Source organism: Terrapene carolina, unplaced genomic scaffold (genome assembly GCF_002925995.2).
Source record: "Terrapene carolina triunguis isolate 2854851 unplaced genomic scaffold, T_m_triunguis-2.0 Scaffold310, whole genome shotgun sequence".
NCBI lineage: Eukaryota > Metazoa > Chordata > Testudines > Emydidae > Terrapene > Terrapene triunguis.
This window is the reverse complement of record NW_020664661.1, coordinates 4,227,212-4,247,557: the sequence shown is the minus strand read 5'-3', so window position 1 is coordinate 4,247,557 and position 20,346 is coordinate 4,227,212. Positions and strand designations below refer to the sequence as shown.

General features: G+C 48.5%; 1 protein-coding gene across 4 annotated transcripts in view; it reads right to left on the bottom strand.

Moving 5' to 3' along the window:
* The window catches only part of PAX2 (paired box 2), a 100,443-nt gene that overhangs the window by 48,388 nt on the left and 31,709 nt on the right, over positions 1 to 20,346 (bottom strand). For 2 of the 4 annotated variants that reach the window (XM_024218732.2, XM_026657799.1), the window contains exons 4-6: positions 11,675 to 11,760; positions 9,559 to 9,678; positions 884 to 967 (exon numbers count right to left, since the gene is read on the bottom strand). In XM_024218732.2, the coding sequence (XP_024074500.2) occupies positions 884 to 967; positions 9,559 to 9,678; positions 11,675 to 11,760 (290 nt within the window). The remainder of the gene's footprint in view (positions 1 to 883; positions 968 to 9,558; positions 9,679 to 11,674; positions 11,761 to 20,346) is intronic. The other 2 variants (XM_026657800.1, XM_026657801.1) reach the window with 1 other exon arrangement.

Genomic DNA, 20,346 nt, shown 5'->3' with positions numbered 1-20,346 from the left:
GCTGCTCCGCATCACTGAGATGCTACCAGTCCCCATTATAGTGTACCCCAATGCTACCACCACGATACAACTGAGCCCCCATCATTGTGATACAGCCAATCCGAGTCACTAGGCTACCCTGATCCTCTAACACCACCAGTCCGAGTCACTAGGCTACCCTGATCCTCTAACACCACCAATCCGAGGCACTAGGCTACCCTGATCCTCTAACCCCACGCTACAATAGATCCCCATCACTGTGATTTGGGCCTGTCACTATGTAGCCTTGGATCCTATTGCCATGTTACACAGATCCAGTTTTGCTACTTTAGAGCTTCATCACTATGTTACTCCTGTTCTCCTTTGCCACGTCAAACTGACCTTCAGTGCTGTTACCCCGACTGTACTTTAATGTTACATCAAACTGGGACATCGCCAGGTTATCCCATGTTCTCATTTGCCTCATTGCAACATAACCCCCGATCCCCACTGCCATGTTTCCCTGATGCCATCACAACTTCACCCTTGTGCCCCATCACCATGTTACAACATCACCCCTGCACCCCATTGCCATGTTAGCCCCGTGCCCCATCGCAGCATCCCCCCTGTACCCCATTGCCATGTTATCACTGATCCTTGTCACATCACCACCCAGCGCCCCATTGCCATGTTACCCCAGTTCCCCATTGCCATGTTACTCCTGATCTCATTGCATCATCCTGCCACGCATTGCCATATAACCCCTGATCCCCAACACAACATCAGCCCTGCATTGCATGCCATGTTACTGCTGAGCCTTGTCACAATATCACCCGGTGCCCCATTGCCATGCTACCCCCCATTTCCACCACTGCTCTCCCGTCCCTCCTCACCTTCTTAGCCCTGACTCCAACCACCATGTTACCCCTGGCCCCCATCCCACTCAAAGTCCAGAATAGATTCAAACATCCACCTCTTTGCATGCAGACAGCACCAGTGTATACCTGGACTGCAACAGACAGAAAGACCCCAAGACCCCAAGAGACAGATGGCCAACAAGAGATCTGGGATGAAACACACAGAGAGGACACACGAAGTGGACCCGGGAAGGTGCTTTTCTGAAGCATTGCAACGAGTTTTAGCTGTGTGATTCCCATTGGACATGTCAATGGGAACTCACCCTCAGAGACACAGACAGAGGAGGGGGTCTCCAGAGTTCTTCCACCATGGAAACATGCAATCCCCTGTGTCCAGGTCTCCTGAGCTCTACCAACACAACTCCACAAGAGCCAGTTGCTACCCCCAGCTCCAGCTTTCTGTATACACAGGGCTGGAAGCGGTCTGAAAAATGGGGGGGGGGGTCTGTTAGAATCCTGGAGCTGCAGCTGTGGTAAGATTGGGCTAAAGCCCCTCAGCAAGCTGGTTTGATTGTTAAATTTCTCTTTTTGCTGGGGCTGCAACCCCTTGCGCCCCCCTCGCCCCTTCAAATACTATGTATACCTTGCAGCTCAGAGCAACAAAGAATGCCTGCCCTCTTTAGGGTAATAACTTCATGTGCGCAAGGCTCTGACAGCAACTTGTCAACCTGAACACACATCCACTGATGTTAACACACAAATACACAACACTCACACAAATATGCACACAAATGCCCAACTCTTGCACAAGTACACCTATACCTAATATACACACAAATACACAACCCCCCAAACACATACAAGTACATAGCACCCACCCACATACATAAAAATATACACACAAGCACACCCCGTTCACAAAATATATATTCACACAACACTAACATAAATCCAGATACACACAACAATGCACAATACTCACACAAATCTACAAAACACAAAACTACACAGCATTCACGCAAATACACTCAAAATATGCACACAGATACAGCATTCACAGAAATGTACAACATGCCTATACTCACAATGCACAGATTAACATGCACAGTGCTCACACAACATGCACAAAAATCCAAATACACAAGTGGCACTCTACCAAGGACAGATGTACAGACAAGTGGAAACCAGTCACACTAACACACACAAACATAACAAACAAATACACATATGTTCTTGCAGCTACAAATACAAATGCAGAGAGGTACACACACACACACACCAGGACAGATCTGCTTGTCCTCAGTATTACTGATCCATGGCAAACTAAACAGCAACTCCAGCTTTGCATGTGTTCTGCCTAACCAGCCTTCTGTGATGCACTCTTTTAACTGTCTTACCTACAATTCTGCTCAGCAGCAGCACATCCATCACACACCTCCCCACCATCCCTAGCGCACGCGCGCACACACATACACACACACACACACTCATGCTGGCTGTCTCTTTTGCTTACAGACAGACCTCATGCAATCACAACCCATATTTCTGGCACAGCCACGCTGGCACCTGCTAATTCTGCCCCTTTTCATCAGTGTTGTGCTGCTTTTATGCCTTGTTCTGCCATCACCTCTTTCCTCCTCTCTTCTTCCATGCACGCTCTGCCCTCTCTGGCCAGCCTTCCGCAGTTCACTCAGAGAGGTGCGGGGCGACTGGCAGCTGTCGCTCATTTCTACATTCTAATCTCTTGCTGTTGGGAGTCTCACCAGCGTCAGGACTAGGGGGCTTCACAGACAACAAACTGCCTCTTGGAGCTACAACTTCATCTGGTGCATGAGGGAGCTGTTAACTACACTTGCCTGCATTGACACAGCCACACTGTAGGTTCAGCACAGACACTGCTGCCTACAGGGATACAACACGGCCATGGGCAGGCACAGCCACGCTGCCTGAAACAACACAATCATAGGGACAGGGGGATAAAATCACAGCACGAAACAACACAACCACACCTCACACACAACCAGATTAGCCAAAAGTGACACATCCAACACCCACCTGCGACAATAAGAACACATGGCTATCGCATGAGGCAACACAACTACACCCATCTGCAGTGCCACGAACACAACCATTCACCTGCAACAAAGCAGTCATACAGAATAATGCAAACACCCCTCTAGGTTGACACGGAAGCACAGCATGAAACGACACCACCACACCACAGACAATGTTGCCAGGCTTCACCTGCAGTGACCCTGCACACTCAGTTGTCTTTAACACAACCACACGCAAAGACACAAACTCATCCAACTGCACTCACACAAACACAGGTCAGATGCAGCGATACAATCCCATGGTGTGACACAAGCACATTGTTTGCAGCACCACATTTAAAAGCACAAAGGCATATCCCTATAATGACACAAACACTCCCATTTTGCTGATACAACCACACTACTGATAATGGGATAATCACACTACAGACAACAACATAAATACGCTACCTGTAATGCCACAATCATGGAAGATGGAGCAACACAACTATACTTCCCAAAATAAACATGGTACAACATGATAACACTGACTGAAATGGCATCATCCCAGCACTGCAATAACACAACCACACTGCCTGCAGTATCACAACCAGATGGTACAACCCTACCACCTGCAATCAATGACCACATCTGTTGCAATGACACAGCCTCCTCAATGGAAGTGACACAACAATACTGCCCGCAATGATGTACTGATGATGCCTACAATGGAACAACCTCACTGCCTGCAGTGACACAAACACGCCATCAGGAATGATTCAATCATGCCTCCTCAAACAACACAATCACTTCAGCTGCAATACTGCAAAATTGCAAGCAATGATGCAGCTATACCGTCCCACCAGCAGTAATGGTAGAGCCCCCCAACATGAGCACTGTGGCCATGCTGCCAGCAATGACACAATCAAATCACCTGCAATGACAACCATACCTCCGCTAATGAGATAACCACGCTGCCTCGAACAATACTATTGTACCACACCGTCAATGACACAACCAGCTGCAGCAAGTCTTCTCAAGCACATCACAAGCACAGGCTGCTGCACACACATCACACCTGTCATCGTGCAAAAGTCTCCATCCTGATCTTCATGGCATGGGCCAAGGATATGTAAGAGCCCAGAGCTCCTGCATGGACATGGTGGTCGTCAATTCCACTCTTTTGACCCAGTGGAATTCTACAATAATGGTAAAGCTCATCTGTGCAGCAATGGCCAGTTCTGGACTGTGGACTGAACTCCCCCAGGAGCTAAGGGCCTGCCCAAACCTCCCTGCTTTCCGCTCTAAGAGCAAGGCACATATCTTCAAGAGGCCTTTGCTCTCATAAACACGGAGCCATGTTAACGGGGGGGAGGGGCGGGAACAACCACCAAACTAACCAATACAACCAAACAAAACAAATCCTTTTCCAAAACCAAACCACTCTGCCACACCCACGATTCTTCCCCTGGGGAGAGGAAGAACCACATGTGACAGATTGAACACCACAATCATACCACATGCAATGACAGGACGCATCTTGAACATCACAATCACCCCTCCCTGCCGCAATGACAGGACGCACCTTGAACATCACAATCACCCCCCCACACCCGCCGCCGCAATGACAGGACGCACCTTGAACATCACAATCACACACCCCCACCCCCTGCCGCAATGACAGGCTGCACCTTGAATATCACAATCACCCCTCCCTGCCGCAATGACAGGACACACCTTGAACAACACAAACACACCAACTGCAATGACAGGATGCACCTTGAACACCACAATCACACACACCACCTGCAATGACACAACCCACCTTGAACAACAAAATTGCACCACCTGCAATGACCTAGCCACTCCACTTTGAACAACACAATTGCACCACCTGCAGTGACAGAACCACCCCGCCTGGAACAGCACAATTGCACCCGTTGCAATGACTCAGCCCTGTCTCCCTCACTTAGATGTATATCATTCCAATCATCCAAATGTCAGACTACAAAAGAGAAGGAAAACGTTGAACTGCATTCAGCCTCTCTCCTCCTGGGGATATCACACTGGAAGCACTCTGGGTATTATTGCCACTTAGACTAACAACCACCCGTCCACCTCCTCTCCCACAAAACCACTGCTGATATTAGTGCTGATAATGCTAACAGCCCTGTGGGTTTTATTACTGCTGATACTAATAATACTAGACACATTACGGCTGCTCCTGCCAATAACACGCCGCCGATATGATCCCTGCTAATGCTGACAGTACTTGTGGATAATATCGCTGCCATTGTCAGCACCGCAGATCTGATTGCTGTTATTGTCGCGGGCCAGTACAAATAAACACTGCCATTGTTACGGTGGAGGAATTATCAACACTGGAACAGGAATCCAAAATGAGAATCCGGATCTATAAAAGAAATTTGCCCACGCCCTGCTCTCGAGAGAAAGAGCTGCCTTTAATCACGACGGTTTTCTAACGGTCACAGTGGTCTCGCCTATCATACGGAGCAAAAGTCCTCCTGGGAGCCTGAAGAGGCCAAGGGGTGCAAGAGGGCACTGGGAATGGTGCTTTGATTATCCATTCATCCATCTCCTCCATATGCGCCCACCCATCCATCCCCTTACATGCCCATCTAGCTCGTATATAATGCCCATCACCGTAGCAGGTGAGCGGCACTCATTTCTTTATTAGAATCGGTGAGTCTGAGCAGGGCCTCTCCGTTCTCTCATGTGCCCCTTCTGATCCTGTTGGAAGGAGGGAAGAGGAGGAGGGGAATAGCCAATCGCTCTTGCCACCTTTTCACTGGGGGCCTTCGTGTCCTCTCTCCCACGGCCGTGGTGCTGCCATACCCGGCTGGACCTGTTGTGCACAGCAGGGAGAGGAGCTCAGCCTAGGTCTGGGAGCACAGGAGTAAGAGCCAGGGATCTTACCGTGGCTGTGATATGGGGACAAGGCTCTCTGTGGCCTCAAGCTGGTCCATTCCCCTCTCTGTGCCCGGTTCCTTGGGGACAGCTGGGTGGTAACAATGGATACATCTGCCCCATGGCATGGCCATGGGTGGCCCAGGTCAGCTGACTGCATGGGCTCTGGGACCCTGCGAATGGGGTGGGTTTCAGAGCCGGGGCTCCAGCCCGAGACCAAACGTCTACACTGGGATTTTATAGCCCCGCAGCCTGAGGCCAAGTCAGCTGGCCTGGGCTCTGAGACTCAGGTTTTTATTGCAGTGTAGACACCCCTCCTCCCCCCGCCCCACAACTGGGCTGAGGATTCACCCGTGAATGTCTACAAGGGGCTGAAATGACAAGAAGTGCTAAGTACTCGTCGGGGGACGACCCTGCAATCCCTACGCAGCCTTTAGGGACTGGCCCCTTCCCGACTCTGATTAACGGGCGCACAGCGTCCCTTCCCTATTCACTCTCCACCTAGCCCCCCCATCAATCCCCTGCAAGTCCTCCCCTGCGGGACACCTGGCTGCCAGCATCCCTTGCCGAGCCCACCTCACAGCCGTCTGGCTACCTCTGCCTGACTCGGGAGTTTGGCTACATCATCCTGACACATAATTATCTCCCCTCTTCTTAATCATCTGCACCGCTGTCTAATGCAGGTACCAGCTGCCGCAAGGAGGAGCGGGAGGGGAGCCAGGGATAAGGATGGAGGCTCCTCTCTGCTCCCTTTCCCCTCCAAGCCGCCCCGCATGCTGCTAACGACGTTTTCAGAACCAGGGGCAGCCTGGCTTGTCCCCTCTGCTCTGACTGGGACTTCCAGAGAGAGCACTCCCATTTACCCCATAGATGGGAGAGGGGAATTAGCAGGGCCGTTCCCTGCCCCCTAGCATGGCTGGGACTGCAGATCTGCCTTCGGAGGCAAACTCTTGCTCTTTAAATGCAAGAAGCAAGCCCCAGCCGGGATCACTGGTACGGACATCATTCAGCACCCATGGAACACACGAGGAAGATGACTCCTTACGGTACAAAATACCAGCGGCTTGCCAACAATCACCCCCTCCAGTCTCCCATGCCTCCCACCCCTCCCATCCCACCTTGCAGCTAAGACAAATTAGAGCCTGCCAGGCTAGGAGAATACTGCCGGAGAACAAGAGAAAGGCACTGGCTGCAGACACACCACCTTGGGAGAGCTCCTGCCAGGAAAAGAGATCTGAAGCAGAGGGACCTCCAGTTAGTACTGTTGGTGAGTGGGGTATGATGCCGGGGTATCCTTGGGAGAGCAGGATCAAGACATATAAGGGCAGGTTCCTCTAAGGCACTGAACACATGCTGCAAGATGCAGCGGCCACTGGCAGCACTGAAAGCTGAGGGTGCTCAGAACCACACAGGGAATGGCCGATGACTCACCCAGCTCCTGACTGGAAGCAGGGACTGCAGAGAATCTCCTTTCCTTAATAAATCAAATCTGGGAAGAATCAGAGCAACCAGTAAAAGCTGCCCTGTATGTCTGGGTTTCAGATACTATTTTTTTTTTTTTTTTGGTACTTTCATTGTACTGCGCCAAACAGCTCAAATTCTTGGACTGAAATCTAGGGAGTGGATCAGCCCGTCATAGGCAAAGCTCCTGGGATGTTTCTGAAGAGCAAAGCACTGATGCCAGATGATCTGGTTGGCATTATACCGAGTACTCAGGGATCCTGCCAAGAGCTAGATCACCGCAAAACTCCACTACAGGTGAAACTTATCAAATCTGGGTTTTCCTGACAATGCCAAACACAGCCGTGGTGTACCTAGAGGTTTGCAAATCTATAGTGGAACCTGGATTCACTTGAAATTAAGGTACCAGGTCAATTTATGCTTTAGGTGTAACCATGAAAACTACCGGAGGGTTTGCATTCCAGTAGCGATGGGTCAAAACCAAAACCCTGGATCCTAGCACTCCAAAACTTTGAGGCAGTAGTTCTCAACCTCTCCCTTAATGTCCTCCCCTTTCCATAGTGGGACTGTCCCAGGACCTCACTGCCATCAGTCTGGGGACTGGATCTGCACCTGGGTCCTGATCCAACTCCCAGTGGAATCAGCGGGAGTTTTCCCATTTGCTTTAATGGGGTCTGAATCTCTGCATTCCAAATGACGCAGTCCCTGGTTTTCACCAGTAACCTGGCAGGATGAGGCTGCCGGAGCTAAGTTTTACTAGGGGTTACTGGGTTCATTTGAACCTGAAACTCAAAGTGAAACTCAGGAGTGCGTGAACCCTATGAGAACCGAAGCCATGCAAGTAGCTGGCACAACCCCCCATTCAGCTCTTCTGCTGCAATATAGCCTCCACCTCCCCCTAACCCACCAGATAACACAGGCTCCCTGCCATTAACTTACCCCCATTTGGACTGGGGGTTGCAGGCAAGTCAGCCTCCTACTGCTAGGAGGCGCCATCCACACAACAGACAAGAGTGGGAAGTGACAGATTAAGGCAGTGGTTCTCAATCAGGGATACGCGTATCCCTGGGGGTCTGCGGAGGTCTTCCATGGGGTACATCAACTCATCTAGATATTTGCCTAGTTTTACAACAGGCTACATAGAAAGCACTAGCAAAGTCAGTACAAACTGAAATTTCATACAGACAACAACTTGTTTATACTGCTCTATCTACTATACCAGTATTTCTCCACCTGGGGGTGTCAACGCGGGGTTATGGGATGGGTTTAGAGGAGTCTCAAGTGCAGGGCCAGCATTAGGGAGTGGCAAGCAGGGGCCCCACGAAGCTAAGATACATGCCAAAGCCTGAGCCCGCCGCCCAGGGCTGAAATCAGACTCCTGATGGGGTACAGTAGTCTGGAAAGGTTGAGAACCACTCAATGAAGGCAGGATTGAACGGGTCAAACAACTCAGGCCTCACACTCTGAACAGCCCCTCCCCAATTTTGAGTGCATCCAAATACAAGAACAGATTTAAGGCAACAAGTATGCAAGCCTTATGCCCCTCCACCCCCACGAATGCTGAGACTCCACTCCCACTCCTTACACTGCCCACCTGGAAACACGCCAGCGGGTGGGCTTGGCTCTACAGCTTTTTGCTCATTCCAAGATCTATTTAGCCATTCATCCACCCCAGTGTGGGAAGGGGGGAGGGGAAAGAGAAGGAACAATCTTAATCCCTAATTTCTGTGGGTTTGGGGGTGGGGGTTAGATACCACCCCCAGGGCCAAATACTTAGTAGGTCTCCTGTACTGTGCAAGCAAGTCTGTTTGGTGCTGTGAAGGAGGCCAGATGAAACCGGGGCCCTTAATGTCACTGTAAATAAGTGGCTGATGGCAGGTCGTAGGGAAAGGGCTGCTAGCAACGAGAGCCTGAGAGTCACATTTCCTCCCACCCCGCTGCAGGTGCTGAGCCGAGATGGCGTCAGGTTAGGAAGCGAGTGAGTCAGAATGACCTGGTTTCCTCACAGTTCAAAGCCCGGGCACCTGCTGGCACCTGGGGAGTTGGGTTCCAGCCCTTTCCAGTGGAGAATGGGCTTGGGATCAGCTCCAGGAATGGAAGCGGCTGCTCAGCCCGCTGAGCAGATGTCTGGAGAATGTAGCCTGTCACGAAAGGCCTCGGAAGAAGAACATTCCAAGCCAGCAGGGCGGTGCGAGAAATCGGCCGCTGCTGCTAAAACTGATCTAGCCCTGGAGCAGCTGCAAGGCCTGGTTTGAAATTGGAGCCTGTGCATGGGGACAAAGAATATAAAAGGGGAGGATGAGCCTCTCCCCTCCCCCTACCTTCATCACGTTTCCTCTTCTCGCCATTCGACCGAGGAATGCCCAGGATCCCGTTAATGGAGTAAGAACCCACTGGATCATTGGAGGCACTGGAGACGGGAGGGGATGCTGTACTGGGAACTGGACAAAAGGAAAAGGGAAAAGGGCCATGAGGAGAGCAGCACAGCACTCAGGGAGCACCCAGCCGAAAGCTACCCCTTCCCACGCTCTCCTAGGAAACCCTCTGGCACCAAACAGACCCCAGTTCGTGTCAGCGAAGGAGCCATAGACTGATATTCCATAGACTGACAACGCCTCTTGCTGCCTCTCAGTCTTGCCACATATCTCACCATACAGCAGCTCCACAGACCCCAGTGCATACCACCAAGCAGCTACAACCTGCCAGTAGATCCCAGTCTAGAGCAACAGCTCCCCAGTGCCTTCCACTGGAGTCCCATGCAAGGTCTGCATGTGCCATGCAAGCTAATGACTGCCCAGTCTGTCCAGGTTCAACCAAGCGCCTCCCAGGAAAGCCTAGTGTAGAGCGTTCTCTCCCAGTATGCCCCATTCGAGAGGTACCTGTCACATGATATCCCAGACATCCTCCCAGTACAACCTCCCCTCCAGGATACAGCCCAGCACAGGTGCACAGCATTTCAGTGCATCTCAGTACAAGCCAACGCCTTCTACAATCTCCCAGTGCAGATCAAGAGCTCACAGTATGTATCCCGGTACAGATTAACACCATTGTGGTGCATCCCAGTACAGACCATCTCTCAGTATAGGCTAGAAGTCTCCCACTACAACCTAGGCATGGCCATCATCTCTCAACAGTTTCCAGTGTAGCCCAGTATCAGCTCAGAAAACTCATTCAGAAGAAAGAAAGAAAGTGCAGGTGTGCAGGGTAGTACAATGCGTTCCAGGAGGCTTGCCATCACTTCCCAGTACATCCCTGTATGCATCCTAGCAATTAGCAGCACAGCCCAGATATACATCGGTGCTCCCCTGTGCAACCTCCCCTGCACACCTCTGCCCCCCCCGAACATTGTACTCATGTGATCAACACCTCTCTGTGCAATAGGAGCCTTCCAGTACAGTACAGACTCTGCCAGCCCCATCTAGTACAGACCAGTACTTCCCAATACAGCCCAATATGGTGTCACACTTCCAGTGACAGTACCCACAAACACCATTCCATAGAGGCCAATGCATTCTACTACATTGCAGGACACATCACTTTTCTTCCAGTACAGAACAGAACCCACCAGCCCCATCCAGTATAGACCAGCACTTCCCAGGAGATCCCCGTACGGTGCTTGATTTCCAGGAACAAAACACCCACAATCGCCTCCCTAGATAGGCCATCACATTTCACAGCTTCCCAGCATACAGCACTGTTCTTCCAGCACAGATTAGTAACCCCACCCTGTACCAGCAGGAGCAGAACATACACACAAGACCACAGAGTCAACAGTAAAAAATGCCTTATACGCCCTTAGCATAGAGTCTGTAACACTATAGACTAGCAAACTCTCTGTAGACGTTATTACAGGCTCAGAATCCTGCGCACACCATAGTCAAACCATCTCCCATTAACGTCTCAGTGAAATACATCCCGGCACTGCTGGACTCAGTGGCCAGCTCTCGGGAATGTCTTTTCCTGCTACAGGCGTATCCTTGTCCCTGAGAAATGGGCTCATTCCAGGGAGGGGGAGATGGATAAACAGAGAGGGGGAGGTGAAAGAAGAGGAAGAGTGTGAAGGAGGCAGGAAAAGGGAAGCACAGGGAGAAATGTGCTTGGACACTCTGGTGATGGACACTTTATATACAGGGAGGGAAAGGAGAGAGAGGAAAGACAAAAGGAGGTAGAAGGATAAAGAGTGACTCAATATGAGATTCCAACCCCGTCTACATGCTGAGTCGCATTCTGACTTGGACGTAACCCACTGACCCCATTGGAGTTAGGCCAGCAGAGAATTTTACCCTCTGCCTTTAGCTGCGCTGTTTAGTGCCTCTCTCATGCTAGTCTGCCCTAGTGTCCGTCTTGCTTCACTCCCCCAACCTCATCCTTATTCCCTTGTGTCTAGATCCAACGGCCCCATCCCTCATTGTGCCGGCCCCTCCACTGCCTTCTTACCGATAGTGTGTCCAGGTGCAGTCACTCCTGTCCCAGTCCCATCTGGTGTCGGATGGAAAGGCTGCTGAACTTTGGTTCTGATAATCCTGTAAAAGAGTGAAACTGGGTCAGAACTCAGTTCCTTCCACAGCTCCTCCAGCCCCTCAGAGCCCATCAAATTCTGGCACTGCCCTCACCAACCCCAGCTGCCAAACCAGGAGGCCTGATCTGCTGTCAATGCGCAGCACAGCAGAAAATAACCCTGTGCAATGGCTTCTTCTGACTCAGCATGGCCACAACATGGTCATGGGGGTTTCGCCAGCCATGTCAATGAGAGTCCCTCTGAGTCCTTCTCTGATGGGAGTTTTCACTGCAAAGCTAACACAGCTCAGAACGATCACCGGGAATAGCAGCCTGTCTCATGTGTCAGCAACTAGGTTATCATTGACATACTGGCTGTTCAGGACCATTATTCCCGGTGATGCTGGGAGAGGTTGGACGAACCCAGCTCAGTTGCCAGACTTTGGCAGCCTTAGCAACTCGCAGAATCACTGTGTAATGTGTGAGTGGTGCAGATCTGATCTGTAGTGTGACTGAGAGGGAAATATGTGTGAAGGGTGACAGGGCCCAAGGACATAGATTCATAGAGTTAAAGGGCAGAAGGAACCATTAAATCATCTAGTCTGACCTCCTGTATGTCATAGATCATAGAATTTCACCCACTTTCCCCTGTATTGAACCCAATAATGTGTGTAATTATGACCCATCTGGGTGTCAACCAGTAGCGTAGCTAGGGAGGGAGCGGGGGAGCAGCCTTGTCAATTTTTTGGCGCCTTTTTACTCACCCGGGGGAGCGATAAAAAAAAAAAGGCGCCACCCATTGCGGCGCTTTTATTTTACTCACCCGGCGGCGCTCCGGGTCTTCGGCGGCAGGACCTTCACTCGCTCCGGGTCTTCAGCAGCATTTTGGCGGCAGGACCTTCAGTGCCGCCGAAGACACCCAGAGCGAGTGAAGGTCCCGCCGCCGAATACCCAGAGCGCTGCCGGGTGAGTAAATGCGCCGCAGCGGGTGGCGCCTTTTTTTTAATTGCTCCCCCTGTTCCCTCCAGCTGGCTACGCCACTGGTGTCAACATCATGCTACATGACCAAGAAGCTCTCACCCAAGAGAGCAAGAGACTGGAAATACAAAGCACTTTGTTTTTTTAAAGAAAGTAAAGCACTTATTAACCGATTAAGTATTACCAAGGACTTTTCCCTGGATAAGTGAGCAACTGGGGGCACAGGGTAGCCGAAGGAACTGGCAGTGGGACATAGATCATAAGCAAAGACAAAGCTCCCACAAGCATGTGGCTTCGGCATTTATCGGGCAGTGAATTAACATAACTCAGAAGCATAGAGAAGGTGTGTTGGGGAATGTGACACAGCAGAGGAGACATCCCAGAATGAAGATGAAAAGTTAAAGCTCAGTTTATGTTCCTGTCCTTGTTACATGAAGTTTTTTGCCACTAGGTCACTGGTTCAAATCCAGCTGAGGTCAGTGATGAAAGAAAATCATTACCTCCTGATGGCTGCTGGTGAAAAGGACTGGAGAGGTCCCTAGCCTGTGCTGATGGGCAAGTGTTTGCAACCCAAGCACCACCTTCACTAATAGTCCTCTTGCTGGCGAGCTCAGCAAAGCCACCAAGAATTGAAGAGGCCATGAAGGCCGAATCCCCCTCAGACCCTAAATGAGGTCCCTCCAGGTCAGGGCTGAGGCATGGGGTTGGGGGGGGGCCGCACGAGGGCTGCCATTGATGTTCAGGGATTGGTTTCCAGGACTGTCAATCCTGTATTAAATTCACTTTAAGCTCTGTCCTAAAGTCCCTCCTAAAAGAGAAAGCAAATAACTGAAGGTGCCTGACATCCTCCCCTGCTCCACCTAAGGTGGGAGGCAGATACACTGCAGAGCTCTTTCTACAGAACAAGCTGGCCAGACTTCAAAGAGAAAAGGCATGTTCTGCGGCCCAGCGTGGCAGGGCAGTACAGGGCTTGGGGGAGGCCGGGCCAGGGCCAGGGCCAGGATAGCATAGGTATGGCTGGGATTCTGGGGGCTGTTCCCAGGCCAGAGAACAGTATTGTAGGGCTGAGCACCTTAGAAGCATCAGGATGTTCAGGCGTTGCAGGTGATGGAGCCTGAAGTGTGGTGGAAGAGCAAGTGTTGCAGAGGATGGTGCCTGGAAAGTATGTAGAGGCAGGTAATGTAAAGGTTTGTATCTGAAGAAGCCCAGCTGGCATAGCTCCACTTATGTCAATGGATCTGTGCTGATTTACACCAATTGAGGATCTGGTCAGGAGGTATTTGAGAGCCTTGTACATATGGGGCCAGATCCTGGAGCTATGCTGATTTACACCAGCTGAGGAGCTCACCTAAGAAGTCCATGAAGGGGCAGGTATTGTAATTTCTTTCTTTCCCCCTTCTCCCCCATTCCCTTGAAGCACCCTGAAGTGCCACTGTGCTTGTGTGAGTGTATTGATTCAGCCCAGCCCAGAGAGAGCAGAAAGTGGGGCTGGGGTGCAGGCACAGGGATGGAAATAGAAAGCTATAAATTATTTGTGACAGGAAAGCAATAGTGCCAGAGAGCTGAGCACAAGTCCCGTGTCACTATTAGATTCCTTTTAGCCTGATGACACTGTAAAAGAGGTTAAGTGTCTGATGGAATCGTACACCTAGGGGGCAGGGGCAGGCTGGGAGCAGAACAAGCCACACAGACCGGGTATATCAATTCTCCAGGCCAATAATATTCCTCTCATTGATTGCAACACAAAGTTCAAAAAATCTCATTACAGCCAGGCAGACCTGGAACTTTTTAAAAAAATCAATAGAGTGATATAATGTATGTATGCTTAGTATAAATGTATCTATTCATCTATCCATCCATCCAAATTCTGCCCAAGGGGGGGTCTGAGTTAACCTACACATTATACTATGTTACGTTGTATTGTACTATATTGAAATGTGCGAGTTAGAAGAATTCCCTGCAGCCTTAGAGGACATACTGTAAAAAGTCCTATTAGCAGGGAGATGACACCAGACATCCCCATTCATACTTTGAGATGACCTCATACTATACTAAGTTATTCTGTGCTGAAATGAACAGATGAAGACAATTCTTTTTGAGTCTTACCCTAAATACAGTTAGAAGAGCATTGAAGTGACATCAGAGACCCTTATTTGTACTAAGGTGACCTGAGATGCTTCCATTCACAGGGATGCCAGCAGGACTTTTTTGAAGTGAGAAATATAAACAAATTAAATGTAAAATGGAAGTATCCTGGCCTGCTGTTATAAGATATAGCCCCTCTGATTTGAGGGCAGCCGCTCTCACAAGCTCTGTTCACCAACTCTTGGTATTACACGGTTGGTTTTCTATTCAGTTTGATTCCCAAGACTTTCACCTTGCTCTAGAGAGTCTTGATGAAAGCTGGGTGGAGGGGAAGAGCGGATGAGGTTGAGGTGGCATTTAACATACCAGTGAATAGCTCTGATCTCATAGGGCGGGATGCTGTTCAACAGGGAAATTTATCTCCCTCCCTCACCACCATATTACCTGGGCACCTCACAACATTAGCATATTTAACCTCACAGCACCCCTGGAAGGCAGGGAAGCTATAGCCCCATTCTCAGAGGGGGAAGTGAGACACAGACAGACAAAGTGATTTATCCACAATCACAGAGAACCAATGGCAGAGCTCGGAATTGAACCCAGGTCTCCAGAGAACTACGCCCTGCCCGCCCTACCACACCAGCCTTTGTAGGTTGGTTGGACATGTGGTATTTGCGTCACTCTCTGGGAGGTTTTAGTGAATTCAGCACAGTGAAGGTTCTGGATTGACAGTCCAGGGGCCAAAAGGCCTCCTTATCCACAGAACAGGAGTAAAAGCCATGCAAGATTCCCCGCTATGTCCCACCAACCCATGCAGGGGGGAGAAGGGAAGCTCAGTCTCCATATCCACCCACACCTTGGACTTTCCACTGGGAATGCCATTACAAGGTTGCCAGGTAGGGCCAATTGGGATGGTGGTTGCTGAGATGTGTCCATTAGGAACTGGATCTAGACTCACCAGCAGCTGGTAATTTTTGGTCACTACCAACCAGGACCAGAGTTCAGTCAGTGACCTGAAGGTGACAGGCTCTGTAGAAAATATTCCTGTCTCAAGAATGAAGCTGGTTTTGTGTCACAGGCTCACAAGGAAGTGGGTAGAAGTACTGAGGCTGTGTTTCTGCAACCCACTAATAAATCTGATCAAAGTAATTCTTAGAGAGATAAGATGGGTGAGGTAATATCTTTTATTGGCCCAACTTCTATTGGTAAGAGATACAAACTTTCAAGCTGACACAGCGCTGAAGGACCTGGAGAAGAGCTCTGTGTCAGCTCCAAAGCTTGTCTCTCTCACTAACAGAAGTTGGGCCAATAAAAGCTATTACCTCACCCACCTGTCTCGCTAATATCCTGGGACCAACACAGCTATAACAAGGCTACATACATAATAATTATTGGCATACAAGGGATAAACCCAGTGGAGTCTCAGAATGGAAGACATTTCCTATGGCTAAAAACAGCCTGGCACCCTAAAAGAACCCTCATGTTGCAATCATGAATGACACTGTTGGAAAAGAAAGAATGGAGCTTTTGGATGGGTTTGACTGTAACTCTAACTTGGAATTGAATGTGGCCATTCCATTACCTTGCAGTCTATCTGTGGATGGAGCTAAATAGTCACACTAACAACTAGAGCTGGGTGAATAAGTGATTTTTTTCCAGTTTTCTGCCAGTTCTGAAAAAATCAGGAGGAAAATATCATCTCGGGTTGAATGATTTTTTTTTTCATAATTTTCAGTGAATTTGAAAAGTGTTGAAAATGTTTTGTTTTGATTTGGAGCATTTTTTAACATTTTTGATTGTTCCTTTAATAAAATTGAAATACACTTGAAAACAAAAAGTTGTCTTGAACCAAAACATTGAGATGTTCCATTTAGAAAACATCATAAAGAAATGTTTCCTTTTTTCACTTTTTTTTGGGGCGGGGAACACAAATTCACAAAATGTTTTTGTGTTGTCAAATGTTTTTGTACGAAAAATTTTGCCCAGCCCTACTAACAACTACTTCTGTCACTTTAAGAGGTAAAGTGAGCCCACTGTGAACAAGAACACCTGAAGCATGTTCCCCAGGCAAACAGCAGATGAAAGCTGAACAGAGTTGACCCAATCCTGGCCATTGCAGCAACCCACACAGCATAACAATGCAACCCTCAAACACCAGGGTTTTCCTGAACTTTGAAACTTCTTCCACATGTGATCCCTAGGTGGCCCCGAAACCTCGGCCTTCTGGATTACTGCTATGGGAGAGCAGAAGTCCAATTCACCTCCTGCTGCTGCTGCTGCTGCCTCATTGTCATTCCCTAGCCAAAAAGTTGAAAACAGATATGCTTTTGACCTTCTTGCGCAACTACTTCCTGAGTCCTTCTCAAATGCGGAGAAGCCACGATTCTCAATGACTCAAATCAGTGGTTGTCACCCAGCCAATGCAGTAAACTTCCTTGCAGTACATGTGAATCCTTTCAAAGCTCTTTCATCTAGACAATGTCTCACTGGGGTAGATCCATCCCTGGTTTCACCCCCTCATACTCAGTGGCTGATGTAATAGCATTTGTGTTTAACTAAGGGCAAACTGGCTACCAGTGCATGGGCAAATTGGTAGTTATTGTAAATTCCCATTTTCATTTTCCAATGGGAGACTTTTGCACAAGCAGCAAGTGTGCAAATCGCACAGATGCAACTTTGACACTAATCTTTGAAAACACAGCTCCTTCGAGTTTAGTAGAATATGCAGAAGATTTAATATATAAGCTTCTGAAGCTTCAAATTGTGGGACATTTAAAGACATTTGATGGCAATAAAGAAACAAATTCATTTTGCCAACTGAGTTTAATATGCGATATTATGTTAAGTAATGGTATATTATATCATTACAGGACATGACATCACACTGTGAAATAGTGTCTCTTTTAGGAACCTGTGAGTTATTGTAGTTGGTTCCTGGTATCACCCTCATAGTTAATATTGCAAAACAGTTTCCACTGAAACCAACCCCATTTTCAAATGCTCATAACTTCCTGAAACATTCATCGTTTGGACTGAAATTTTCCATGTGTGGCCTCTGCCCAAGGGTGATTATTTTTGGAAAGTTTAAGTTTAAAGTTTAGGTTAAATTTATTTTTGGAAAGTCCCTTCGGCTAATTTTGAGTTCAGAGAGTTACAAAAATTCACCTTTCCTGTTATTAAACATAAATCTGCTAAGGACACTTATCTGATTGAGGCTTCACAACAAAAATGAAGTATAAAATGTGAAGTTTAGCAGCATGGACATAATCCTCACTCAAGTATAGCAGTTATGCTTAGCCTGCAGAGCATTTTTTCCCCTGATAAACAAGTGATTGAAAAATTCCTTCTGTTCAGTGAGAATCCAAGATTGTGATCAACTGTAAGAAAGGTCCTACCCCGTTTTGTGACATCATTACATGTTCTCACTTCCCAGCCTGATAGGCCCTGGGACTTCTATCTTACTGCAGCTTGGGATGGTTTGTGAAAGGAAATGGGTAAGTGCCTCAGTGGAAAACACACACCCTGTCAAATCTCACCAGAAACTGACACAGAGTTGGCCACAGGAGAAAATTGTGGAGTCTAGAATTTCAGGGTTTCTGCAGCTTGTGCCACATTCTACAGTATTCTTCAGAATCTTTTTCATTACAGAACTGAAGGTCAATGTTTTCAAAGTTGGATGCCAAAAGCTAGGCGCCTACATTCATGTAAAAGCAGCAAAGAGTCCTGTGGCACCTTATAGACTAACAGACGTATTGGAGCATGAACTTTCGTGGGTGAATACATCTGACGAAGTGGGTATTCACCCACGAAAGCTCATGCTCCAATACGTCTGTTAGTCTATAAGGTGCCACAGGACTCTTTGCTGCTTTTACAGATCCAGACTAACACGGCTACCCTTCTGATACATTCATGTAGGCATTTAAATAAATAGCCTGACTTACAGCAGCAGTGAGCACCCACCGCTCCCATTTACTTGCATGGAAAGTAAAGACACTCAGCAGCTTATTAATTTACTTATTTAGGCACTCAGCTATGGATTATTAGTATTATTTATTTTAAACAAGGACTTGAGAGGCCAGTGCTTTGCACCTTGCATAAACTGAGGCCTAAGTAAGTAATTTACTAGGCTATTTATATTCTAAAATCCGCACGCCATGCACTGTGATCATGTTACGTCACCGTAGCTCTCACACGTCCTGCCTTTAGGTGATTTAAAATGGATGAACCAAACACATTCTCCCTCCCCCATTTATTACCAGGGTGGGTGTAACAGTATTGTGTGTGTACGACACAGCGCACAGCAGACTGAGCCATCACCATCACTCAGAGACCCTGCTCTATGGAAGTAGAGGGTAAGGACTTTTCCTTCACAGAACAACTCAGAAATGCTTTACACTTTTATACAGACAATGAAAATATCCACAGTTACGTTAGATGGGGTAAGATGATAGAATAGATAGATCCTCATGCTTCTGTGCAGTCGTGAGCACAATACCATTACAAACTGTGAAGTGCTCAGATACTACAATGATGGAGGCTACGATAAATAGCTGTAATTCAGCATTGGTGTAGCTTCCCTGCTTGGCGGAATGTCTAGTGTAGACAGGGCTTGGGTGTTCTAAGGGTAGGATTGGACATGATGTTGGTAAGAACATCTGCACCCTGTCTACACTCAAGCTCCCAGTAGGGGACCTGCATTGGTGGCGAACTGTGGCTTTGAATTTGCTAGTGTAGATGCAGCCAAAGAAGTGGCTGCTCCATTTTGCTGCTGTGTACTATAGCCATAATGTAATTTCCACCATTCTGTGACATGGATAATAGCCTCTCCCATTGCTGCTAAAATGTACTGTGACATCCATGATCCAAGGAACAATGGGTGATGCTGGTAGGAGCAGTGGACACAAGTTGGTAGCTAATCTGAGGCTATGGTGCACCCTGCCCTGAGTTCAGAATGCCCCCAAAGTTCAGCGCTTTCCGGAGGAAACACAAGACCCATGTATTCACCCAAACTTTCCCTGACAATGAAAAACAAATACAGCTTTTCCTACTCTTGGGGCAGGGAGAGAAAAGAAGGGAGGTCAGATACTGCCATGGTAAGCATAGAATGGGTAACTAGATACTAGATCTGGAAGGATAGGCAGAGGGGATGGATTTTTTTTTGAAGCTTTGAGGTGATTGAGGGTGGGGAAGGAATTCAGTAGTGGTCTCTGTTCAACACACTCAGGTTTCATATCTTCTACCTTGTGCACATCAGTCAAACCGTGCTGCCTGTCCTGCTTTGCACACTAGGGGATAGTCTACACAGCGAGTTACTGTGCGGCAAGCCAAGGTGTGAATCTACACCCACCAGCTTTCCATGCAGCATTCCACATGGACACCAAAAGTCCCACCATGCGGCGTGTCCTACTACACTTGCAATTAGTCGTGCACCGAACTGCACTCCAAGACGCTGCACTGTGGCGGTATCCACACAGGATGTTACCGCATGGCAAGCTGGTGCGCTGTAGAGTCACACGCTGGCTTGGCAAACAGTAACGTGTAGACAAGCT